Here is a 26,271-nt window from a genome sequence, read left to right on the forward strand (position 1 = left end):
ACCGACAGAGTCACCCAGGGGCCCTTATTTGTTTTAATATGCTCTTGGGTTAGGCTAATATTTAGGATAGTCATGTCAATATTCATAGATCAGATTGGTCTGTAATTTTGTTGTTCAATCTTTATCCAGTTTCCATGTCAGTGTTATACTAATATCAATAGCATTTTCCTCCCTTTGCTTTGCCTTGGAGTAGTTTCAGTGGCATTGGTATGATCCGACTTTAAGGTGGAAAGAATTTCCCTAAGAAACCATCTACAGGGGAGGCTCTACAACTACTATCTATGTTTCTTCTGTGATAACGAGTCTGTTTAGACTTGACAACTCTATAGGAGTCCATTTTTTTAAAAAGATTTTTGTTTATTTATTCATGACAGACACAGAGAGGGAGGGGGGCAGAGACACAGGCAGAGGGAGAAGCAGGCTCCATGCTGGGAGCCTGACGTGGGACTTGATCCCGGGTCTCCAGGATAACACCCCGAGCTGAAGGTGGTGCTAAACCGCTGGGCCACCAGGGCAACCCCAATTTTTAAGTTCTTTTGCTTTTTTTTTTTTTTTTTTCCTGGAGAATTATCCACTTCATATAGGTTTCCTGGTCTGTTTCATATAGTTGTGGCCCAGGGTTTTAAAAGCTGGGAAATTTTACAAAGAAGTCTAGATTTCTAGGGGTGCCTGGGTGGCCCAGTCGGTTAAGTGTCTGCCTTCAACTTGGGTCATGATCTCAGAGTCCTGGGATGGAGCCCCGAGTTGGGCTCCCTGCTCAGGGGGGAGTCTGCTTCTCCCTCTGCTCCTCTCCCTGCTCATGCTCTCTCTCTCTCAAATAAATAAATAAATAAATAAATAAAATCTTTTTAAAAAATAATTCTAGATTTGTCTTTTCTTTACAATTCCAAGGATGGGGCAGCACTGGGCCCTGCCTTCCACCTAGAGACAAACCAGTGGAGCTAGGTAAATGCTTTCATTTCCTTTTTCCACCCACACCCAATATTATACTAAACTCCTGGCATATGAGTTCGTGATCCCAGAGATAAGAAGGAATTAGGTAGAGTCTGCCATTTTCGTGGTTGTTAGTAGCTATAGTGTAAGGGACCCGAAAAAATAGACAGGAATCCATTAAAAAAAAAAAAAAGTTGGAGAACCCTGTCTGGGGCAGCACGGACTATGATTTCAGTTATCAGGAAGGACTTGCTGACCTCAAAATAGCGCGCAGCTTGTGACCTAAAGTTTCAGTTCCCATCAGTAGGAAATAAAGCTTTTCCTTTCATTTCACATTTAGAGGGAAGGAAGGAAGGAAGGAAGGAAGGAAGGAAGGAAGGAAGGACATTAAAATGTATTGAGCTCCCTTCCTCTCATTGAATCCTTACAAGTATTCCCGTGGGGTGTCATTATTCCCATTTTACAGGCGAGGAAACTAAGTCAAAGAAGTGTCACAATTTCCAAACCAGACTGCTCATCAAATTCATTGGGGGAGGCTTATGAAAAGAACTTACTTCCAGATCCTACCTCTGACCTATTTGAACAAATTTCTGCACTGGGACTCAGAAGAAACCTGTATTTTAAACAATGATTGGTTTCTGATTACTGTCTCCTCTACTGGGTGGAGGCTCCAGGGAGGCAGGGGCTGTGTCTGTCTGATTCAGAACACAGAGTGGGGGCAAAGTGTGCACTGTGCAAACGAGTGTGCAAACTTTACAGCCCCGACCCATGGGCCAGGAGCAAAGACCTTGTAAACTATTTGTGGCAAATTGGACAGAGCAGTTTTCTCAAACTTTTTAGTGTACATTTTAGGAATTACTTGGGTTTCATTCTTTTTTTTTTAACGCCCTCTCTCGGGTCCCAAATTTTCGATGGCTTGTACTTTCCATAGAAGTTTTTGAGAAAGGCTGAGATGGTAGGCATCACAGAAAGAGAAGTCTGGGGGTCTGTGAAGACACACTGCCTGTTTCACCATTTAGCCAAATAACCAGAGAGAGATGTGGAACCCTCATGGAGATAGCCTGTGAAGGGGGCATCTGTCAAGGTGATACGTCAGCTAGAGGGTTCTTCTGGGCATTAATTACATGTAGCAGAGAGAGAGAACAAAAAAAAAAAACATTATTAGCAACGAGTAGGGCATCTTTTTTGCATTGGAGTTCAGCCTCACTTGGGGATGTGTGCTTGTAGAGAGATGGTTAAATGTGACAACGTATGCTTGGGAGTCAGGCCAACACACAGCACCACTGCTCCCTGATTGTGTGAGCTTGCACATGTTCTTGATTTCTCTGTGCTTCAGTTTTCTTTTTAAAAATGGGGCCATGACCACCTACCTGGAAAGATCATTGTGACAACTGAGACAATGTGTGTGAGTCAGAGTGGTGCCTCCCCCATGGTAGGTGCAGAACCAGTGAGACCAGTTACTCTTACCTGACTGCGCCAGACTAGTGTGCTACTCTGTATCCCAGGGTCTAACCCAGGTTCTGGCTCAGCAAATGTCAAATTAATGAGTAAAGGACAAAGTGCTAACTGACAAACTGTGGGCAAAATCATCCATCAGAAACCATGTTCCAGAATTTACTTCAGTGTGTTGTAACTTCCATCCAGGAAAAGTTGGGGAAGGTAGTCCATAAGCCAAGAATGCCCTTTTTAGGAGAGAAGGATAATAAAAACATGCTTCTGGGTTGTAGGTTTGATATAAGACCCAATCCAATGTAGGGGCACCTGGCTGGCTCACTAGGTTGAGCGTCCGACTCTTGGTTTCAGCTCAGGTCACGATCTCAGGGTCGTGAGATTGGAGCCCCATGTCAGGCACCCCACTCAGCAGAGTCTGCTTAAGATCCTCTCTTTCTCTGCCTCCTCCCCCGCCACCACTCTTGGCTGGAGAGTTCTCTCTTTAAGAAAAAAAAAAAAAAAAAAAAGCTACAATCCAATGTATGCTGGGGCTGCCAGCAAGCCCTGGGCTCCATTAATGAGAGGCCAATGTGGCAGGTCCTTAAGCTCTTGCTGATGTGACCCTTCTGCAAGAGTTGTCATTATGCTCTCGTTGGGAAGTCAGTGTAAGCCTGAGGAGATCTACGTGGGTCCTTCACCCACAGCCCCAGGGACTGACAGGTGGAGTGGCACACACTTTGCAACAGAGAACCTGGGTCCCACACCCTCCCTTTGCAGCAGGTTGGCTGTATGATTTCACCCTTGAGTCCCAGTGTCTGGCTGTGACAGGGGGTTAACATCTCAGTTCCAGGAGGTACCCATTTTCACTGGACCTTCCTCCCTTTGCTCAAGGGCTACTTCCCCCCGAATTCCCACATCCACCAGTCCCACTTGGCTACAGACAGAAATCCAGCGTCCTTTCCGAAGCCCAGTGAGGGGATTAGGCTCTCTGCCTCACAGACACTTAGTGACCAACGGCCACTCTCAGACACATCAAAAGAGAAAGGAAAGACGACCACGGTACATGACAGTTTTTTGTTTTTTATTTAGACATGGAATTTTCCTTCCTTTTCATATAACTTATCTAATTAAAATATTCATCTTGGTAGTTACCACAAAAAAGTAACATAGAAAATTGTATTTACATTTTGGGACCAAAATACAAATGGAGAGCAGGATGATACCTTGCTCCTTTCCCTCCCACTTCCCGGAAAGAGAAAGCCCCAAAGAAACTGCTCATTACACCAAGGATCACAAAAGGTTAATTTGTAATTTGGTGATTTGTATGTAGTGTAGCACAGGAAAAAAAATTGCACACGTTTTCACAAATGAGACCAAAGGTTCGACATCATCCTCTGTGTCTGCTCTGCAGCCATTTCAATAACTGGGTGAGAAGGTTGTTCAGAAATTCAGCTTTTCCTCTTCCCTCCGTACTCTTCTCACCAAGTCACGTCCCTGATGCAGACACTCTTGGAGGGGGAGGAGGGAAAGATCTGGCTCTATGCAAACAGGGCTGATCGAGAATCTGTATGTGCTGGAAATGGGTGGTGATGTTGGCATGAACAAATGTGTCCTTCTTTCCCTCCCTGCCTAAAAATTCCTAACAAAGGAAATTAAATCATACACAACTGAATCTGCGATATGGAAAACTGGTTTTAATGACAAAGACTTGAACACACAGCTAAGAGACGAATTCCAGCTGGTGGACACCTATAGGAAATTATTCCAGGCAACAGCTGTCTGGCACCTGACCCAGATGTTCAATTGGCTTTAGGGAAGAGGCTTCCTGATACCAGATTTGGGGAGCAGGCCAGGACTAGGGGTGGAATGGTAAGACAGACGATCAAGAGAAATAATGTTTTACCCAGTTCAAAAACACAGCAAATGGAAACACGGCAAATACTTGTGTCCTGTTGCAACAGGCACCCTGCACAGCAATGCACACCGCACAACACTTTTGCCACACAGAGTCTCTGCTTGTTCTGGAATCTTCAAAGTTAGCCTGAGGTCTCCAGGATGGTTCAAAGCAGTGGACTCCATATTCTGGGCTTTGAGGGAGCTTGTCGAACTCCTGAGGCTGTCCTATTAACCACGCCCTTAGTCTACCTCTTGGGTAACTTAAGGACGGGTCCCTCCAATTTATAGCATCAACTGCCCCCTAGGTCACAACCAAGTGGGTTCCTACTAGATCAGTGCTCTTCAACAGCCACAAAGGGTACTGACACTGTCCTCCTAAGTGCTGACTGTGCTCCTATGTCAGCTTGAAAGTGAGATCCTCCCTTCCCAAACCTAATGGGTGTCCTCGCGGTTCTCCCCCATCCTGATACTACAGCTCAGACACTTCCCGTAAGTTGGCCGTTCCCTCCAAATTCTGGCTTAAACACTCCCAAACCAGAGTGCTTCAGCTGCAACGTTCTCTGCAAACAGCAAATTCTTGTGCTCTTCCAATCACATGATCTTACCTTTTCAAGAAAGGCAAAACAAAACCAATTTCTAACACAGCATTACAACTTTTTAGAACCACTCACTTCTATTAGCAGTTCACAGGGAACGAGATTAAAGTGCTGGCTTTTTAAACTCTAAAGTCATATGGGGGGTGGGGGGCACAAAAAGCCCTGCCATGTTTTCACGTCTTCTCCCCCTGCTAGTGGGGAGAAGGAAAAGTAGGGGAGGAGGAAAAAAAAAAAAAAAAAACCCTAAAGTTTTGAATCAGAAATTGTAAATCGTAAAAATGCTGGGGTTCCGTGCAAATCGATCCCCCAAGGTTTTGTGTCCTCTAGTGAGCCTCAAAAAAGTGGGAATTGGCAAAAAGGATGGGGAAAAGACTCCAGACCTTTACAAATAACCTCCTTTAATAAATACTATTTAATGAGGAAGAAAGAGATGCACCTGCATAGGAACTCAAAGCAACACCGAGGAGGGCCTCAGAGGCTGGGGGTGGTGGTGGTGTCTACCTTGAACACTTTTTGTTTCCACTTTGAGGCACCCCTCTAGGCCAGTCAGCCTGGGACTCACTCCTCGCCCTGCGTGCAGCAGGCACCATATGGGCTCTGAGGACACCCAGTCCTCCCTCTGGGCCAGAGTCCACTACTCAGAAGAGCTGAACTGGGACAGGTGAATGGCTTTCACCAGGTTTTTATCTAACTTTAATAAAGGACCCTAAAAAGAAAAGGCTAAGTGTATAGTAGAGGACAGAAAAGAAAAGAAAAGAAAAGAAAAGAAAAAAAGAAAAAAGAAAAAAGAAAAAGAAAAAAGAAAAGAAAAGAAAAAAAATACTGGGGTAATATAAATACAATCTGGGGGCAATATTTATTAATTAAAACTATGTCTTATAGTTTACAAAGAAGCTAATTAACAACAAAAGTATAATTGACCTTAAAATCCTCAGTAAGACTGAAGGCTTCACATCTTCTTCAGAATTCTGAAGTGTTCTCCAGGCCGGGAGGCAGTGGCCGTGGTGCACAGGCTCACAGGGGCAACACCTGCGGACCGGGCAGGGCTTGAAGACCAAAAAGTTGCCTCCAAGCAAAGGATCCTGGTCTCCTTTGGAAGTTCCATTCCCCAACCCCATTGTCCTGGTACTCCTCCCCACAAATTTCATCTCCAAGGCGAATCCTCAGTTTATCGTCGGGAGAACCTGTTCTTGAAAGCTTTAATCGTCTTGGCCATCATTGGGGCAATTTCTGCACGAAGAGAAATAAGGCAGTTGTTTCAGATCATGGCAGTTTACACACGCACCGTGAGTGCTGACAATCAAGGCCAAGCCTTGCTGCTCTTGGCTCTGCGCCACCAGACAGATGGGTGCAAGCAGTAGTCATCTCCCAGCACCACAACAGAAGAGCGGCCCACAGCTCTGCTTCTGAAGCACCGGCCGGGCCCATAACCACCCCCAGCTCTAATTCTGACCACCTCACCAACATCCGAGAGATTGGCCAATCTGCCCCTGGGTGTGCAGTAGGTGGGAGAACTGGGATTCACCATGTGCCAGACTCTAACGGCCATCCTGAGCCACGATTTAACTGTTTCGCCAATCTCCAAACCAGCAAAAAGCAGCCCCTCTCACTCCCATCTGTCCAGGGCAGCAAGAGGTCCAAGATAAGCTTAATGCAGACACCACCTGAGGATGGCTAGCCTGTCCTCTTGAATGATTAACCTGAGCACAGCCAAAGCCATGAGCTTTGGCTCATGGGCCCTGAAGTGAGTACAGAAGCCTGCTTTTAGGGGAGGATGCCCCCTTAGAAAACTGGGGACAATCTCTGATATGCTTAATAAAATACAAAATAAAATACACAATGGTCAATAAAATACAAAATACACACACTTAATAAAATACAAAATACATATACTCAACAAAATAAAAAAATAAACAGATATAAAAAGTTAATACTTAGAAGCTGGGGTTATAGGTTATAAGCCCTCAAGATGGACTGTCATTTAGCAGTTCATAGTAATAGTTATGAACCCCACGTTACTGCCTGAAGAAATAGGTTTTACATTTAGGTTTTTAAAAAAAGCAGAGTGCCAAAGTGAATATTCACTGCAATCATTATTGGAAAGATATTCGTGCATCATGCACAAAGTGGGGGAAAGAGGCACCAACATTTAGACCAGCTCCATGCAGAGCACGGGACACGTACCTCATCTAGTACAAAGAACATGATGCAGTGGCAAGGACATGAGAGGCTTCAAATACTAGCTTTGAGGTATCTGAGCATGAAACCCCAAGTTACTTACTCTTCACAGTCGGTTTCCTAGGATCATAGGAAACAGTGCTGAGCACGGGAGCCAAGTGAGCACCGCTGGTGCTTGGGCCATCATAGGCAGGCTGCTCGGGGCTGGCGCTAAAGCTGTTGCTGCTGCCACTGCCAGAAGGAGCGTGGCTGTTTCCTGTGGGGTACGGGGCTGGCTTAATCCTGCAACACAGAGCGAGCTGGTTAGTCCTGAGTGTGAGAAATCTGCCCTCAGCACCAACAGCCTGAGGCTGGCCTGTCTGAGGAAGACCCAGTTTCGTAGCTTTGCCCAGCAGACCCTAGCACCCCAGGTTCTAGTGACAGCACAGAGATGATAGGGTTAGCTTTTCAGAATGAAGGATCTCAACTAACTTCACCCTTCAGATGTAAATTTGTATTCTGAAGATGCTAATGTGACTGAGCTTATGAAGTCATCACAATAGCATGGTTTATTCTTTATCTTATATTTAGAGTAATCTCTACCCCCCACTGTAGGACTCAAACTCACAACCCCCAAGTTCCAGAGCCACATGCTCCAATGACTGAGTCAGCCAGGACTCCCAGGGGCATGGTTTGATTACACGGAGAAAGGGAAAGCACAAGGAAGTGTCTCCCAGAAGCCAGGTCCTGTTCTCCATTTCATCTTGACCCCCTCTGAGAGGCAGGAATAATTATTGGCCTACACTGCAGTCACAGAAGTGGAGGCTTGGGGTGGGTCATGTGCTGAGCTGGTCAAGGTAAGACTCCAGAATCCACTCTGCAAGGTCATGCTCTCACCCCAAAAATGAGTTGCTTCCTGCCCCTGGGCTGCCTCATTGGGCTGAATGACAAGCTCCTGGGGCTCTTGTCTCTGAGCACACAGAAGCCCCGAAATTACAGAGAGCTTACCTAATTTTCTCAGGTACAGCTGCTCCTCCAGTTCCAAACTTCTCCTGTCTCCTTCGAACATCACGAGGCGGTTTGGCCACAGAGTTGACAAAGGCCATCTTTGCTTGTCGGCCTGTTGAGAAGTACAGAGATCAATACTGGCCTCTGAGCAGATGCTGTTATATTAATAGTCTACACTACTAAGAGATAAAGGCTTTTCAGGTGCCCCCAAAGCCAGGGGATTATTAACCCTGAAAACCCCTACACACAGTATGTGTGGTGACAGAAGAAACACCTCATCCCTATCCCACTTCTGCAAAAGCAAGACATATTAAGAAGCTAGAGGCTACTATCAGCCTGGCCCACCAAGGACCTGCTGTCAACCAGGGCACGGCACCCCCATCCTGCTAGGTTCATCCCACCCCCACCAGTCCCGAACTCCCCTTTACCTTTGGGCTTATTGGCATGTGCAGATCTGATATTCTTTGTCAGTACTCGTAGCCGCTGCTCCCGGGCATCCTGAAGCCGCAGGTACATCTCCCGCCATGACTCATACTCTTCCGGCCTTTCTTCCTTAAAGTCTCGGTGACAATGAACTTTCCATAATTGATCTGTTTCTTCAATTAATACCTAAAATCAGAACCAGGGCATCATTTATATGCAAGCACTCTGACATATCTCTTTTTTTTTTTTATTTTTTTTTTTAATTTTATTTTTTTAAATTTTTATTTATTTATGATAGTCACACAGAGAGAGAGAGAGAGGCAGAGACACAGGCAGAGGGAGGAGCAGGCTCCATGCACCGGGAGCCCGACGTGGGATTTGATCCTGGGTCTCCAGGATCGTGCCCCGGGCCAAAGGCAGGCGCTAAACCGCTGCGCCACCCAGGGATCCCCATATCTCTTTTCTATCCTAAATCACCTCAAGGTGAACACTTTCCTAATGTTTTTTGGTCCTCGTGGTCATAACATTATATTAAAATATCACAGTTCTAGAAAAAAAAAAATCACTATATTAAAAAAATGCTTGGGCGGCCCGGGTGGCTCAGCGGCCTGGCCTTCAGCCCAGGGCCTGATCCTGGAGACCCAGGATCAAGTCCCACGTTGGGCTCCCTGCATGGAGCCTGCTTCTCCCTCTGCCTGTGTCTCTGTCCCTCTCTTTCTCTCTCTCTCATTAATAAATAAAATATTAAAGAAAAATGTTAACTGTACTACCTGCTTTTGAGGGAGGGGGGTTGTGCGGTTAGGAGAGAAGACAACAGAAAATAGTTGAAGGTCAGTCTTTTCCTTTAGGAAACCAGTGACAGGCAGAACTGGGATGAAGTCATATCCAGGGAAGGGGACCACCTAATGATGATCCCTCAGAATCAGAGACAGCTAACTAATACAACCAAATGATTGTATATCCCAGCTTACAAGAAAGATATTTGGACAGACCTGGGTGTCTCTAGGAGACATGTACCAATCTGTGCTCTTTTTATTTTTATTTTTTTAAAGAAGGAAAGAGAAAATCTTAAGCAGGCTCCATGCCCAGCTCAGAGCCCAACACAGGGCTCCACCTCACAATCCGCAGATCATGATCTGAGCCGCAATCAAGAATCACACACTTGGGATGCTTGGGTGGCTCAGTGGTTGAATGTCTGCCTTCAGCTCAGGGCATGATCCCAGGGTTCTGGGACCAAGTCCCCACAGGGAGTCTACTTCTCCCTCTGCCTGTGTCTCTGCCTCTTTCTCTAGAACTCTTATGAATAAATAAATTTTAAAAATCTTAAAAAAAAAAAAAAAAGAATCAGACACTTAACTGACTGACCCACCCAAGTCCTCCTGTGCTCTTTTATATTCACCAGATACCTGAGCGTCAACACAAAGCTCTATCCCTGCCCCTGATCCCAGGGGCTTTGCTGCCAAAATTTTCCTTTAACCTCTGTGACCAGATAAGCTCAAGAGAAGGGTGGGCAGTGCTTTCCTGCTCCCTTTGAAGCCCACCCTGACTTCAGGCCAGAAGCAGATGCTAAAAATATGCATTTTTAAAGGCCTGTAGGCAAACCAGCATGCCCAGAACGGTGAACTGACTACTGCTGCCTGCCCTTCAGCCACTGCAGATTTAGAAACAAAGCTATTTCCGGAGACATGAGCCAGAAAATGGCCTTCTCTGCACCCAAACAGGATACTCACGTGATTGTATTCCTCTATGCGGTATAGCTGATCAGGAGTACACCTCTCCAAAACGGGTTCAAGAACAGAAAACGGGACACCACCCACTTCAAAGATTGCTGCAGAGAATCAAAGGTGAAAGTGTTGAGTACTGGCCAAGCCACCCAGTAGTGAGGTCCCAGTGCCACAACATGTGTAGGAACAGAAGAAAAGCACGTGACTTACAATCAATGTTGTTTTTAAGTACCCGGATGCACTGCTGGTGCAAGGTCATCATTTTGGGGAGATAGGCGCATTTGGAGCCAGAATACACCTGCATCTTAGAATTCATTCTTCGTCCAGTAAATCCAGCTTCCTCCTCTTCCTGGGGTGAAGAGAGCGCTACAGGGCAGGGAAGACAGGACCGGATGTTACAGAGGGCACTACACTCTGCAGGGAGCGCTCTCCTACTCTCCCCCTCCTCAGTCTCCCAGAGCCCTTTCTCAAGGGCAAGCAATGGTACTACTATTTTTCCATTGAGTCTGTGTAAATATAAGCCAGTATGTATTTTATTCCCTTTTCACTAATTACTAACATCCAATATCATTGTTCTTTCATTTATTACATTTTAGAAATCATCCCATGTCAGACACAGACTTTCCGCATTTTTTACAGCTATATAGGAGGCCACTGGGTAGATGACCCATGGTTTAGGTGATTCTCTTGCCAAGGGACATTTATGTGGCTTCTGATTCTTCTGTTATTAAGACCAGACCTTGGTTTTTTGCTTGTTTTTAAGATAAAAAGCTCCTGCAGAACATATCCAATGAAGGGCAGCTAGTAACAGCAACAGCTGAGATTTACCAAACACTATGTGGGAAAACCCAGAGGTAAGAGCTTTACCACCATTATCACTTTTAATCCACTTCACAGACTTGTGAGGCAGATACCAGTTATTACAGAACATAAAACAGACTTGTGAGGCAGATACCAGTTTACAGAACATAAAACTGAAGTCCAAGGAAATTACTACCCCAGTTCACTTGTAGAAGCCAAAACTGGGATTCAAACTCAAGCCATTCAACTCCAGAGCCTGGGAGGCTAGGAAGTGCACCAAAATCTTACGACGTCATGATTAAATTGTTAAAATCTTTTTTTCCATTTAAAAGAGGATGCAGAAAATTACCTTTTCGCTTTGGTGGGAAGGAGGACATCAATTCCAGGGTAGGAAGTGGCCGGTAATTGGCCTGTATCATGGGTAATGGGAGGTCTGGCAGCACTGGCAGTGCATCAGCGGGGACCTGCAGAGACAAGACCAGTAAGTAGATAGCCCTGTGTGCCAGTGCAGCCTCTGGCCCTGTGGCCCATTCCCGGGAGTGGTGACTAGGCACACAGTTTCACAAGCAGACCTGGCTGCAGGGGACTGCCAGGTCTCACCCCACCGAAGACAGGAAATACACACAGTTGGGCTCGGCACCATGGGACACCTCAGGAATTAGGCGTTTTGGGTGCTAGCTACCCTGGCAGCTAGAGAGGTCTGGAAAGTGAAATTCCACGGGCCACATAAAAGCCAGCCCACCAAACAAGAGGCGGGCTAGGTCCCAGGAGCTCTGCGGGGTCAGCTGCTCCAGCTGGGAGGTCACCAAGCAGCTGAAGGGCTTACCTTTTTCAGCTTGGCTAAATCAGATCCAGCTGGCTGAAGCTTCTCTGCCTTGTTTTCATTCACTTTAGGTAATTTCTGAACTGAATCCGAGTTTTTATTAGTGCTTTTCGGATCATTTTTTTTTAGTCCTTTTTCTCCAAGAGTCGTGGCTGAAGTTTTCACCATCTTTTTCTTTTTCTTCCGGGGCTGGTCATAGCTGAGGTATGACTCAAAAGACATGGTGGGCTGCTCAAATTCATCATCCATATCCGCTTCGTCAACTTTAGGGAGGGAGCCCACTGACTTTCTGTCTGAGTGAGAAGGCTTCACTTTCCCTTCCGAAGTCTTTAAGTTGTTTGACACCCTGTCTCTTGTCCCCTTTCCTATGTCTGCGCTGTCTAGGCTCTGCTTGTTTTTGTCCGATTTGGCTTTCTCTGGGTCTTTGTGCTTTGGCTTGCTTCTGAGGTGGTTGTCTGGAGCCACGTCTGAGGAGGGCAGAGACTTCTTGCTGCTGCCTTCTTTCTCCCTCTCTCTCCTGACACCACTAGAGGGCAGCTTCTCCTTGGTGCTGTCCCCTGACAGTGGTCTCCGGTTTTCCTCTTTAGAGATGGCCTTGTGGGATTTCTCTCTACTCAAAGACGACTTCCCATCTCCCCTGGCATCCACCGGACGTTTTTCCTTGTAAGACGACCTGTGTTCCTTGTGTTGACTCGAGGCCCCTTTCCCCTGTGGGTCCCCCAGATGTCGGTCCTGACTGCCTGCTAGTCTGTCCTGAACGGCATTACCATGCCCTTTCCCGGGCTTCTGGTGTGGAACAGAAGGCTCGTGGTCCTCCTCCAAGGATCTGTAATGGTCCATGGACACCTGATGGGGACTGGCAGATGATGGAGGGGACTGAACGTGGCCATAATCAGAAGACTCATGGTCTGAAGAATAAACTGGTGAGATTCTATGGCATCTCTTTCTCTCGTCTCTCCTCTCTTGAACATGAGACACTTTGTGAGTTCTCTCAGGTTCCGAGAGTTTTCTGTGTTTTTTCTGCCTATGATCAGGGCTATAGGATTGGCTACTAGAGGCTTTCCAGTTTTCCTGGTAGTCCCCCTCTATCTCCTCCTCCTTCTGAACAGCATCTCTGGGGCGCTTTCGGGAATTGGTCTTCTCAAAGTCCTGCTCATCAGGCTCAGGGTTTCTACAATACAAGAAAAAGCAGATAGAGCAGATATAAATCTCAGTGTAATCCTTGTTCAGAGGACAAAGTCACAGAACCTGAACTTACAAAAAGAGATGAAAAGGAAGGATGCAGACTTAGAAACAAGGTCTTGGGAAGAAAGTGAATGGATCCTGCTCAAAGATACTCAATTAAGGTTTGAGATTGAGAAAACTCAAGTAATTCTATAAACAGAAAATGATGCATTTAACTGCAGAATACAAAGATCAAGTATCTTGAGGACATGAAGAATGCTTAAACATTTTTCAGCACAGGGGTGTGCAAGTGGCTCAGTCGATTCAGTGTCTGCCTTTGGCTCAGGTCATGAACCCAGGGTCCAGGGATGGAGCCCCACATCAGGCTTCCTGCTCAGCAGGGAGTCTGCTTCCCCCACTAGAGTGCTCTTTTGTTCTCAAATAAATAAATAAAATCTTAAAAAAATAAATAAAAAGAGCAGAAAGAAACTATCAAAATGTTAATAATATTTATGTTTGGTGGTAGAATTACAAGAAATTTTGATTATTTCATTTCTATTTTTAATATTTTCTAAAATCTTACAATGATCACTGTTATTTTTTATAATTAAGACAAAATATTTTATTTATTTTTAAAGATTTTATTTATTTATTTTAGAGAGAGTGAGAGGACACGAGCAGAGGAGCAGCAGCAAAGGGAGAAAATCGCCAGCAGACTCCACTCTTTTTTTTTTTTTTTTTTTAAAGATTTTATTTATTTATTCATGATAGTCACAGAGAGAGAGAGAGAGAGAGGCAGAGACACAGGCAGAGGGAGAAGCAGGCCCCATGCAGGGAGCCCGACGCGGGATTCGATCCAGGGTCTCCAGGATCACGCCCTGGGCCAAAGGCAGGCGCCAAACTGCTGCGCCACCCAGGGATCCCCAGACTCCACTCTGAACACAGAACCTGATGCAGGGCTCGACCCCAGGACCCTGAGACCATGACCTGAGCCAAAACCAAGAGTCAAAAGCTTAATGGACTGAGCCACCCAAACGCTCCCAAAATAAATATTTTAAGTAAGAAGGCAGAGAAAGAATAATAAAGAAAATGTATCTGTCTGTAAATATCCCAAGTGCCAGGTATAATCATGGACTTGAACAAATCTACAGAGTAATGTTCTTACCGTTCCACAGGAACTAGTTTCTTCCACTGGGCCACTAGGTCCCTGGCAAAACTTCCAACGTGCTCGTGTTTTCGTAAGCTATTTACTGTTTTCCCAACTCCGGTCTCCTACAGATTTGACAAAAGAATTATTAGATAGTTCTAGAACTAGGTTCACAACTTTCTAAGGAAATGAAGCCTCTTTGAGAAACTCCTTCCTAAAACTACCTTTAAGTCTTAATACAAAATTACTTTGTGTCTATGCCTCAAACCTCTAATGACACACAGTAGCAAACACAGTAGCAAAGCATACCAGACTCAGAAGAGGAAAACAGTTATATTAAAACACTTCCACAACTTTAACAATAAATAACAAGAGTGATTACAGCAAGTGTCAGGCACTGAGCTAAGAGCTTTACATACTATATCTCAGTGAATCCTTACAACTCTGTGGAGGCAGGAATCTGTCCACTTTTACATCAAAGGAACAGCTTAAAGATTTGGATTTGCATCTAGGACTCGTTGATGCCAGACCCAATGTTCTTTTATTTATTTTTACTTTTAAAACAAAATTCACCATATTAACCATTTTATTTTCAATTAGCAATAATCATACCAGATAAACCTCATTGGCTACCATACCGCCACTGTGCAAAGCTCATTCTAAACATTTTAAAGTATATAGTTTATTGGTTTCCAGGACACAATACTGCACAACTGTCATTACTATTCCAGAATATTTCCATAACCTAAAGAGAAATCTTGTTCCTCCCAATTTCCCCCATCCTCTACCTTCTGTCTATGGATCTGCCTATTCTGGACATTTCACATAAATAGAACCATACAATACATGGCCTTGTGTCTAGCTTCTTTCACTTTCAAAGTCCATGCTTTTAATCTTATTGTACAGTCTCTCCCAGTGGAAGGAGATGGAATATAGTTATATAATATCTAACACTTCTTACCGCAAGAATGTCTACTGTAATAGGCAAGGTGGAGAGTTTCTTCAAATATTTCAAGAGCTGCAGAGAGAATAAAATAAACATTAATTTCTATAAAATCATGATCACTCACTGGAACAAATAATAATATGATAGGTAAGTGCTTACTGAGTTCTGTGTGTTGTACAGTAATAAGCATGGTTATTATCTCTATTTTATGAGTATGAAGATAGAATCAGAAAAGTTACTTGCCCCAGGATGCAAATAGGGCCACATATACTCAGGTCTGTGGCTTTAGATTCCCTGCTTTTCAACTACCATTTAACACAAAGGGACGTAAGACATAAGAGAACCAAACCTACCAACTCTAATAAAAGTTATCAACAACTATCATTGCCCCAGTTTTGAGAGAACTTCTGAGAAAGGTGCCAATTTAGGGAAATCACTCACGGACCCAGCACAGAGGAAAGCAAAATGGAGAAGAGGTTCCTCCAGGAAAAGAGTATTATGCTTCCAGGAAGAGTCACAGTTTAAAAGAATTGGGTTTTTTTTTTTTTTTTTTTGGATACAAGTGGGGATTTCAAGACTAACTTCAAGTCACCAGAATCAGAGGTTTGCTGGTACAAACTGTGAATGCAAAATGTCGGGGTAGATTAGGAAAGTGATCTGGTTTTGGCCACATTTCCTTTCTGTAGTTCTAAAACTAGGTTAAAATCAGGACAGCAGAGCTGTTGAGACAGAGTTCTGGAGTCAGAGACAGGCTTCAGTTTGGTCCTGTCATCACCCTACTGGGTGATCTTATGCAAGTCATTAACCTGCTTGAACCTTACTTCATCTGCAAAATAGAAACTGATCCTGTCTCTTTACAACTTTACAAGATGTGAGGATTCACAGAAACAAATCGTGTGCAGTCCTTGGCCACTGTGCCTGAAACATAAAAGCCCAGTATATGCTTTTTAAAAAAATGTTTATTATTAATCATTTCATTCATCAACTGACAGCTCTTTAAATGTCTACCCTTGATTGTGGACCAGATATTCTCCCAACTAATTCCTACTTACTCCATTTCTACCCAAAGTCATGGTTGGCTATGCCGCTTTTCAGGAAATGTTTACGTGTACACAAACATACTTACCATTCAAGGAATGGTACAAAGTACAAATAGTTCAGAATAGATAACTGTGACTACTTTTACATTCAAGCACCAGAAAACAAGATCTGTTCTTTTTCCATGTGTAGGCCAAGCTATAATTAGTATGCCATACTGCTATTAAGTGGAGTAGCAAATATGTTTTTCTGGTCATTCTACTTCAATAATTACTGAACTTCGTCTCCAGGCAGAACAACTGGATCACAAGTGATAATCCTGTTTGGCTGGGAAATGAGAAGCCAAGTACTGTATCCAGGGAGTTTTCACCTTCATAGTTGAATGAAAATTATCCTCCACTTCAAATGTGATCACCACCATCATCCAACTCAAGATAAAATTTATGTGTGCTTCTTGTCACCCAAGCTATGGGTACAAAAATTAATGCCAATTCCTATTCTTACAGGAAAATTTAGGATCATTGTAAAGGCTAAAAGCTGGTTGTCTCCCCTAATGCCATTCCCTGGAAGGCATTTATTGATCATCTACTATGTGTCTGTGACTATGCTACATTCTTATATGTGTTACCTTATTTCAACCTCATTAACTAACTCTATTAAGTGGATATTTTTCTCCCCACTTTAGACACTGAAATAGCCCAGTACGGTTAGGTAACTTGCTTTAATGAGCTAGTAAGTCAAGTGTGTCTACAATAGCATGAACTACAAAGACAGGAGAAACATCCAACGCGATTAACACTGTCCTTAGAGGGCAGCCCGGGTGGCTCAGCGGTTTAGCTCTTGCCTTCAGCCCAGGGCCTGATCCTGGAGACCTGGAATCCAGTCCCACATCAGGCTCCCTGCATGGAGCCTGCTTCTTCCTCTGCCTGTGTCTCTGCTTCTCTCTCTGTGTGTGGGTCTCTCACGAATAAAATAAAATCTTAAAAAACAAAACAAAACAAAAAACAAACAAACAAAAAAACCCCACTGTCCTAAGAAAACAGAACAGGAGCTCATGTGCCTAGAAACAAAGCAGAAGAGCTCCTCCTCAGTATTACATTGTTAGGTAGTTTAGAGTGCACAGAGTAAAGGAGGTCACCATGGGAACAGAGTCCCAGGACCTCTACAAAGCTAACATACAAGGATGGGGCCAGAAGTCACAGAAAGAGTGTTCATCTCAAAGCCTAACACTAATTCGAAGTGTAAATGCTCCCTTTCTGTTTTGCTCTGGGTTAGCAGGGATGACCTGAAAGCAGACAAAACTAAAATCCTGGAAATTTCCAAAACATAAGACTTACCAAAACATAAGAGAAAAAAGGCTTCAGAGCCCCTCTATTTTCAATGAGGTTCAAGAAAGTACAAAGCAGAAACAAGGTAAAAGCACTTTGGGCATCCTTGGGTACATGGAAACTTGCTGTTATCAAACCAAGGGACCAACTGCAGAGTTTGCAAGAACTGATAACAGCTTATTGAGAAATGCCAAACATTTGCATGGTACACGCTTAGGAAGCTCAGTTGTCCTTTGCACACTCCTTCAACCCAAAGAGCAAAAGATGTTCATAATGTTGACATGCTTGTTCTCCACTTGCTATCAACTGGGTTGTTGGTAGTTTTCACACTCAAAATGTAATACAGAACAAGTAACTTTACCACCCATGAAAACTAGTTTCCAATTAAATAGGAGAAGCCAAGTAACCCTAGTCTAATATCTTTTCCCCAAGTATGTCCAGAGCACTGATGGACTTAGAGGTAAAACAAAGTTACAGTTTAACACTGACATTTAATGTGAGGAAATCCATGAATATAGGTCTGAAATCAACCCTTTGGCTAATAATGGTTTGAAATCATGAGTTAAATGCAAATTCAATCCTGCTATATAATCATCTTGCAACTTCAAGAACAACCTGTGGGAGCTTGTTGGGTTAACAGAAGGTTGAGAAGGCCAGTGTGCCAGCTTGCAGTTTTCTCTCTGCAGTTAGCTCACTTCTGAACGCCAACTATTGTGCCCTTTGCAAAAAGGATCTCCCAATATTTTCTCATCTTCACAATGCAAAAGCAGAGGTTTAGGGTGGCTTGCTGCCTGGGAGTGAGAACCCAAACACTCACAATAATCACTAATAATTCAAGTAGGATGAGATGCCTACAGATCTTTTCCTAATTTGAAATTTCATGCATATCAACTAGAAAAGCTACTTCAAAATTCAAATTGTAATGGAAAAATAACTACAGATACTACATGGTGCCTTTTTTTTTTTTTTTTCCCAACCTCATAGTGATAAAGACCAAACTGGTAGGGGGGGAGGGTGTAACATAATACTGCTTTAAGATTTTAAAAATCAGTCAGAAACCTACAGTGTTCAGGGAAACCAGCTAGTGCTCAGAAATAATGACCATTTATTAGATGTCCACAAAGAGTTATTGTAAAAAGAAACTTGTAAATATGTCTGGGCACTAGGTACTGAAACTGCAATGAGAGATATAATATGAACAATGGAAAGCATTTAAGTTTTCACAGATTTAAAACTAAAATGGCTTCCTGAAGAAGTGGCTCTTTGAGCTAGTTATGCATGAGAAGAGTTAAAAAGTGGCCTGATGAGGGATGCCTGGATGGCTCAGCGGTTAAGTGCCTGCCTTCAGCCCAGGGCGTGATCCTGGAGACCTGGGATCAAGGCCTACTTCGGGCTCCCTGCATGGAGCCTGCTTCTCCCTCTCCCTAAGTCTCTGCGTCTCTGCCTCCCTCCCTCTCTCTCTCTCTCTCTCTGTCTCTCATGAATAAATAAATAAAATCTTGAAGGAAAAAAAAAAAAAAAAAAAGTGGCCTGATGGTGAGATGCTGTGTAGGAGGGAAAAAGCCTATCTACGACAGGTTGGGAACAAGGTGAAGAGGAAGGAGCCCTTCAAAAAAATTTAAAAAAGAAAAAGAAAAAAGAAAAAGAAAAACAACACATGAAAAAAAAAAAAAAAAAAACTTGTAAAGAATGGCGATTAATATCTACCGAGCACTTCCTATGAGCCTGGCCTTTCCCCTCTGACTTGGGTCCTAGATAGAAGCAGGGGAGGAAACAGACTCAGCAAAATAAGTCCCCAACGTCTAAGGTTGGTAAATGGATTAGAACTCAAATCTCACCACCACTTTATCTCGCCGGGCTCCCTCCACTACTTCCTCTTCAAAACGCACTCTGGGGCTCAGAGATCCAACTCTTAGGAACTGCACACTGAGAACGTCTGACACGTAAGTGTTTTCATCAGTGTATTTCACTTAAAAAAAAAAAATTCTAACATCCAGACACCGAGAAGCTGGATAAAACAAAGTCGGGAGAGAGGGAGGAAGGAATGCATTTAACCTAACAAAAACAGCTAAAAAACAAAAAACAAACAAAAACCCCCAGAAAACTAGCGGAGCACAATTAAAAATGGTTGCCCATCACTCACAGCAAGGAGCAAAGGTGGGTCTTACCTTCCTATCAAGGCCAGAAGGAAATCGGACTCTAACTTCTAACCTTTTTTTGGGTGGGGGGAGGGTGTTCCAATCGCAACCTAAGTTCTTGGGCGTGCCGGCCGGCTAGGGGACGGGAGGGCTATTCTGTTTTGCTGCGAGGGGCATTTCTGGGCAAGCGGAAGGGTCCACGTTGAGAGCAAGCGGAGAGCCGCAGGAACGGCCGTCGGAGGCGCGGGGCCCGCGGAGAAGCGGCTCCTCGTCCCCCAGCGCCCGCCCGGGGACGCCGGGGAAGCGGCCACACTTCGCGGAGGGGATCGGCGCCCGCGGGCTCGGCCCCCGGAACAGCCGCCCGGGGCCCCGCCGGCCCGCCGCGTCCGCACGGAGCGCGCCCCCCGCCCCCCGCCCCCGCCCGCCGCCGCCCCCCGGCCGCGAACCCGCCGACTCAGGCCGCAGCCCGGCGGGGCCTGGCTCCGGGTCCGAGCCCCCGCGGCCCGGGCCGGCCGGGAAGGCGCCGCGCCCGGGCCCGCGACCGTTACGGGGCCGCGCCGCGCCCAACGCCCGCCCCGCTCGGCGCTGCGCACCCGCTCACCTTCTTGGGGTCCGGGTTCGCGGCCAGGCGCGCCTGCAGCTTCTCCACAACTTGGAGCGCCGACTCCGCCGCCATCGCTGTCACTGGCGCGGCCTCCTCGCCGGAACTGGGCTCGCGTCGCGTCCTCGGGCCGCGGCTCCGCCCTCCGTGCATCCCCGGCGGAGACGGAAGCGACGGGCCCCTTCCGGGCCTCGGCGGCGGGGCGAGGCGGGGCGCGGGGCGCGGGGCGCGGGGGAGCGGAGGGGGGCGGCCGGACGCAGGCCACGCCCCCAGGGCCCGGGAGGGGGGAGGGGCGGCCTCAGGCCACGCCCCCAGGGCCCGGCGCGGGGGTGCGGGGGGGCCGGCTTCCCAGCACCGGCTCGGCAGCCGCGTGGGCGGGGACGCGCGGGCCGGGGGGGGCGGCTCCGCTTCGGCCCTCGGCGCGGAGCCCCAGCCGAGCCAACCTCTCCGCCGTCGGGTTCCGACGGAATGCGGCTGCCGCGCCAGGCGCCGTCCTACCCTCGCCACGCCCCGCCTCCCACCTGTCCGCGGGGCTGGGGCCCGCCCACCCGGGGCGCGACCCGCCCACCGGGGGCCGAGCGCCGCGAGCGCCGGTGCGGGGTCCCTGTATTCCACCCTCAGTGCCACCGGTGAGACGGGTTCAGTTATCCCCATTTTACAGATGAGGAAACAGGCTCAGGGAGCCCACATTAACCCGCTTGTGGTCACACAACAGGAAAGAGATGAAGCTGGCATCGGAGTCTAAATGGTTTACCTTCACCATGAGGGCACCTCGCTGAGTAGGTCGAGGAATTGAGGGCCAGAGGGAGGCAGGGATTTGTCAAAAGTCAAACAGCTTAGCTACGTGAGGCAAGATAATAGCCTTGTGTCTCGCTCTCCCCCAGAGCAGTGTCTGGTACCTAGGCACCAAATAAATTCATCTTGAGTGAACAGATGAATGGCTGTTTCCCTGAAGCAGTAAGGGCTGAATCAGACCAGCACAAGACATCATCCTAGAAGCACTAAATAATACTATATTACTAATAAAAGAACAAAGAAACCGTTGAAAACTAAAATTATCAGCATTGATTACATCTCGCTTGATTGGATCACATTAGATCCTAAGCCAATCTCCAGCAGCAACTTGGCGATGTACTTAGCCTGATCTCTCACCCTCTCACTCAATATGGGAAAGCCCAGAGAGCCTTCCAGATCCCAGGTCCGGACAAAGGGTGGGAGGGGAGAATAGTTTCTTCAAATGAGCTTTCATTCACTCACTGTGCTGAGAAGCCCTCCCTACTGTATTCCCACCACTCAGCTTGGTATCCCTCCCTCTGCAACTGACCCTTTTCAGGGTGTAGGTAGCCAATTTATTCTTCTGTCTTGCCACCGTGCTGTTCATCAAGTGCACTGACCAACCTGTCCAGCTTTAAATCTCTGCTGCACAGCACAATACAGATGTTATAATCGACAGTGGATTAAAAAGTCCATAATGACCCCTCACTTGTGGGGTGTAACAGAAAAGGCATGACGCAGGGTTTGAGGAGACTTGGCTTCTGGTCCTGGTCCTAGAGCCGCCTCTTCCTCACAGCAAATGCTTTTACATTTTCAATTCCTTCCATTTTGAAAACGTACCATTGGTGTAATGGAAAACCGGCGGATTCTTGAAGCAGAATTGCTGACTAACTAGCCTGGCATATACTTGGGGCACACGGAACATTTTGTCCGTGTTACCTAGGGAGATCTCGACAACCAGACTGAAAAGAAACAATGCATGCTGCTAGGGATTACTGGAGAGGATGCACCCCACTCCTCTGCTCCATCTGAGTCAAGCTTGCTAACCTGCAAAGTAAAGAACTCTGACACTTAAATATATGAATACTTCTCTGATCAGTAAATTATGTGTCATTCTGATTAAAAAGAAAGTTTTTAACCAGTCCTAAAAAATAGTATTCTGTATAAGTTCATTAGGGGTTAACATTGCAATCCTTGGGTGCTTCACACAAAAATAAGTTCCCTAAGGTCAGAGGCTATTTTGTCCATCTTAGATCAGCAACACCTAGTACACAGGTGACATTCCATGAAGTGTTTGTTGAAAACTGAACTAATCATTATTAAACTAAGGCCAGCCCAGATTATCATCTGAAAACTTGCAGGGGACTCCATAGCTCTCTTACCCACTCCAAAGAGCCCCCTGTGAGAAAAATTAAAAGATCTATCTCATTCTGCTCAGAAGGCAAGTTTAAGGCTATATTGTGGGAGAAAGATGGGAATCTTCTGTTGGGCACACTTTTGAGTTTTTTCAACAACTATAGTCTACTTTCTTTTTTTTTTTTTTTTTTTTAAATTTTTATTTATTTATGATAGTCACAGAGAGAGAGAGAGAGGCAGAGACACAGGCAGAGGGAGAAGCAGGCTCCATGCACCGGGAGCCCGATGTGGGATTCGATCCCGGGTCTCCAGGATCGCGCCCTGGGCCAAAGGCAGGCGCCAAACCGCTGCGCCACCCAGGGATCCCCTATAGTCTACTTTCATAATGAAAATAACTTTTTAAAAAAGATTTTATTCTTCTTAATTTCTACACTCGATGTGGGTATCGCACTTACAACCCCAAGATCAAGAGTTAGTTGTACGCTCTACCAACTGAGCCAGCCAGGCACCCCTATAATGAGAACAAAGGTATTTTAATTTTGGAAAAGAGCAAGTTAATCTGACTGGTACTAGAGTCATTTAAAACACTGAAAAACAAATTAAAAAAAAAAAAAAACGAAAAACGACCAACCATCTTGTCCTCAATAGTAGAGGAATCCTTGCCTTTCATAGAATTGGTTAGGTGAGGTTTTGTGGGCTGAATGCTGTGTCGAAGGAGGACTACTGGTGGTAGGACCTCCTTCTTGGACCTCTCCTGTTCTGGGCACTACTACTCCTCTATCTTATCAAGTAGGCAGTTGGTTGATTGGATGTGGGTGTAAAGGATGCAGGCCTGGGGCTCAGTGACAACCTAAGCCCCAATCCCCAACTCTACCAGTGCTGACAGTGGCTCCTGGTGGTCAATTTACTTATGCTGGCTGAAATTGTTTCCTCGTACTTTATATATTTCTTGTGAAGCTTATTAATATGTTATGCTAAGCAACTGGTATACAGTAGGCTTTTTCCCTTTTTAAAAAGCAGCTATTATCGGGGAAAATTCATTGCTTTGGTGAAGAAAATATTGTATTCTAGCTGTAAAGGAGGATATAAAACCCTCCATCTGGGCAGTTTCGTTCTGCACAGCTGAAGCCACTGTTTTCTTCCCCAGTGGGCTCATTTTTTCTGAATTGACTACATTCATCTTTGTTTCACATCCTTCAAACATGCTCAGTTGGTTACTTACATAGGGATGGCATCTTTCTTGGTTTTGTAGGCTGGATTTGCCTTCCTCAAATATGCAATGCAAGCAGAGACTACCAGCTCCAGGGAATGGTCTGAGATTCGAAATCCACACCTTTCATAGACTGCCTTGAAGGTGGATGAAACTCTCCACTAACAATGTAAGAATATCAGGCCAAGAAACTCTCTGAGGCCCTTTGTCTAAAGAGGGCCGACTTCAGCATTCTGTAATGGCCTTGGGGAGCAGTCCACTGAGAATCTGTATTTACCAGGAGAAGAAAATACCATAATTTTTAAAATTTTTTAAAAATTTAAAGTAACATGTATATACTTTGATATTTTTGTACTATATGAATTTATATAAACTCTAGGTAGTAACCTAAATGCCGCCTCTTAGCTCTTTATTTTTATTTTTTGTTTTGTTTTGTTTTAAAGATTTTATTTATTTATTCATGAGGGACAGAGAGAGAGAGAGACACAGAGACATAGGCAGAGGAAGAAGCAGGCTCCATGCAGGAAGCCCGATGTGGGACTTGATCTTGGGACCCTGGGATCACACCCTGAGCCAAAGGCAGACGCTCAACTGCTGAGCCACCCAGGCATTTATCACAATTTGAAATTACCTTATTTAGTGGTTCATGTTTTTATAATCTCTTCCCATTGTGAAAGCTCCGTGAGGCATCGCTATGGCTAAAACAGTACTTAGAACATAGTAGGCACTCAATATTGATGGAGTTGCAGGTAAGATCTGCCTTCCAAAACCACTGTTTTGTAGATTAAATGAGATTGTTTGTGAACATACTCGGCAGGGGGCTAACAACCAATAATGTTATCTTAATTAATCCTCACTATACAGTTCACAGATAAGGATATTGGTGCTTGGGAAATATAAGTGATCCCGTGCCCTCAGCCCCTGAAACTTAGAATGTGATTGTAGTCTTTGGTGAGAATATCCTTAGAAGGAAGTTGTTCAAAAACACGTGAGCCAAAGACAGTGAGCCCGGAACTGACAGCTGGAGAGTTAAGAGAGAAAAAGGAGGGCAGGCAAGGAAGGAGATACACTGATTGGATTAAGTCTGGCTTGATTAAATTATAAATAAATAAAACCCACTGGGTTAAGTAGAGATTAAGAAGGCAGCACCATGGCAGGGCAGGAGGAACTGCTACTTGCCTTCCAGGTAGGTGGGCCCAGCTCTGTTCCACTCTTATATGTGTCATCTCTCCACCCTCCAACAATCTCATGAGACTTTTTAAGGAGGGAGAACCCAAGGCTCAGAGGGGTTGAGCAACCAGCTCAAATGTGGCAAATGACAAACTCCAAACTCCAAAGCTCACACTGGCCTGCCCACATGTCTAAATACCTAGAGCTGGTCACCTCTCCTCCATCCCTGACTCACTATCTGACTCTGGCCAGCCCTGGTTCCTCATCTGTTAACTGATGAGGGCTAATCAAAGTAATAATAATGGTGATAATAATAATCCAACTCTTGGCACTTACAATTTGCCAGGTATTATGCTAAACAATTTGCATAAACTATCAACTTTTTTTTTAAGTCTTTATTTATTTGACAGAGAGAGAGAGATCACAAGCACACACAGAAAAGCAGGGGGAGCAAGAGAGGGAGGAGCAGGCTCCACACTGAGCAGGGAGCCCGAAGGATTTGGGGTTCAATCCCAGGACCCTGGGATCATGACCTGAGCCGAAGGCAGATGCTTAACTGAGCTACCCAGGTGCCCCTCAACTTTATCCTTAATCCTACAGTATAGATTTCATGAAATTTCCATCTCACAGATGAGGAAACCAAGGATTTGAACCTACGTAAGGTCATAGAACATGTAAGCAGCACCATCAGGTGTCAGAGCCATGTTTGTCCAGCACCAAGGCTCAAGCTCTTTGACCTTACTGCCCATTGCCAGAAAAGCCACCTGGGAAGATACCATCCAAATGATACTTCATTCATTCAATCGATCAATTTAGCTTTGGCAAGTATGGCTGGAATAGAATGGGAAGGAGAAGATGCATTTGATGAGGAAGGCAAATTAAGAAGGGTCTTAGAGGCCATGCCAAGGAATGTGTATTTTACTGTAATCTTTCATGGATTCTAGGTAGGAGTGATAAGATAATTAAATATTTTAACATTGTAGACAATGTACCTACCAGGAGTTAAGGACTACAATTAATCTAATATTGTCCTTTAAAACAAACTCAGAAATCCCTTTCAAAAGTCACTTGATCAGAGACCTTACTCTAATCACCTTATATAAAATAGCACATGTGCACACACACACACCTGTCACTATTTTTCTTCAAAAAATTTACCTCCTCCTGATATATTTTATATAGTGTCTCTCTTTTTCTACACTTATAATGTAAGCTCCATGAAAGCAGGAACTTTTTGTTTACTGCTTTATTCATTACCACCTAGAATAGTGCCTGGGACATGGTAGCTGGCCAATAAATATTGAGTGAATAGGTAAGAAAGGTTATGTTATACCTCCCTCAAAATACAGCCTACATTTGATGCCTATGCTTGTTCATCTCCTCAATGGAGTATGAATGTTGGTTTCTATTCTCACCACTCTACTGTAAACAACTTTTCTAAGGTCACCAGTAAAATCCTAATTGCAAGATGTTCTACAGTGGCAGACTTCTCTGCTTTATCTGACATCAGTGATTGCTCCTCTCTGGGAAACTCCAGGCTATTGGGTCCCATGATACTTCACTCTCCTAATTCTGTTACTTCTCTATCTCCTTAATGGTCTCCTTTT

At 45.1% G+C, this 26,271-nt stretch overlaps 1 protein-coding gene across 2 annotated transcripts; it reads right to left on the bottom strand.

Moving 5' to 3' along the window:
- Positions 1 to 3,428: 3,428 nt before the first annotated feature.
- On the bottom strand, positions 3,429 to 20,315 carry ELOA (elongin A). Of its 2 annotated transcripts, XR_012031732.1 has the most exons (12): positions 20,155 to 20,315; positions 15,065 to 15,121; positions 14,122 to 14,228; positions 11,796 to 12,963; positions 11,319 to 11,433; positions 10,379 to 10,534; positions 10,175 to 10,272; positions 8,450 to 8,630; positions 8,022 to 8,133; positions 7,138 to 7,316; positions 5,778 to 6,086; positions 3,429 to 4,865 (listed from the first exon to the last, which is right to left on the bottom strand). XR_012031732.1 is itself a non-coding variant. In XM_072827845.1 (11 exons), exons 1-11 carry the CDS (start codon positions 20,305 to 20,307, stop codon positions 6,025 to 6,027), a joined length of 2,388 nt encoding a protein of 795 aa, XP_072683946.1. In that variant the 5' UTR covers positions 20,308 to 20,315; the 3' UTR covers positions 3,429 to 6,024. The 2 variants fall into 2 exon arrangements, 1 of the variants encoding a protein (XP_072683946.1); XM_072827845.1 differs by having other exon boundaries at positions 3,429 to 6,086.
- Between the last annotated feature and the right edge of the window lie 5,956 nt (positions 20,316 to 26,271).

This window comes from Canis lupus, chromosome 5 (assembly GCF_048164855.1).
Source record: "Canis lupus baileyi chromosome 5, mCanLup2.hap1, whole genome shotgun sequence".
Classification (NCBI taxonomy): domain Eukaryota; kingdom Metazoa; phylum Chordata; class Mammalia; order Carnivora; family Canidae; genus Canis; species Canis lupus.

Coding starts and splice junctions, on each gene's coding strand:
- ELOA (XM_072827845.1), bottom strand. CDS start 20,307: ATGCACGGAGGGCGGAGCCGCGGCCCGAGGACGCGACGCGAGCCCAGT. Junction 10,535..11,318: donor CTTCCCACCAAAGCGAAAAG/GTAATTTTCTGC, acceptor CCTGCCCTGTAG/CGCTCTCTTCACCCCAGGAA. Junction 8,134..8,449: donor ACATGCCAATAAGCCCAAAG/GTAAAGGGGAGT, acceptor ACTTCTCAACAG/GCCGACAAGCAAAGATGGCC.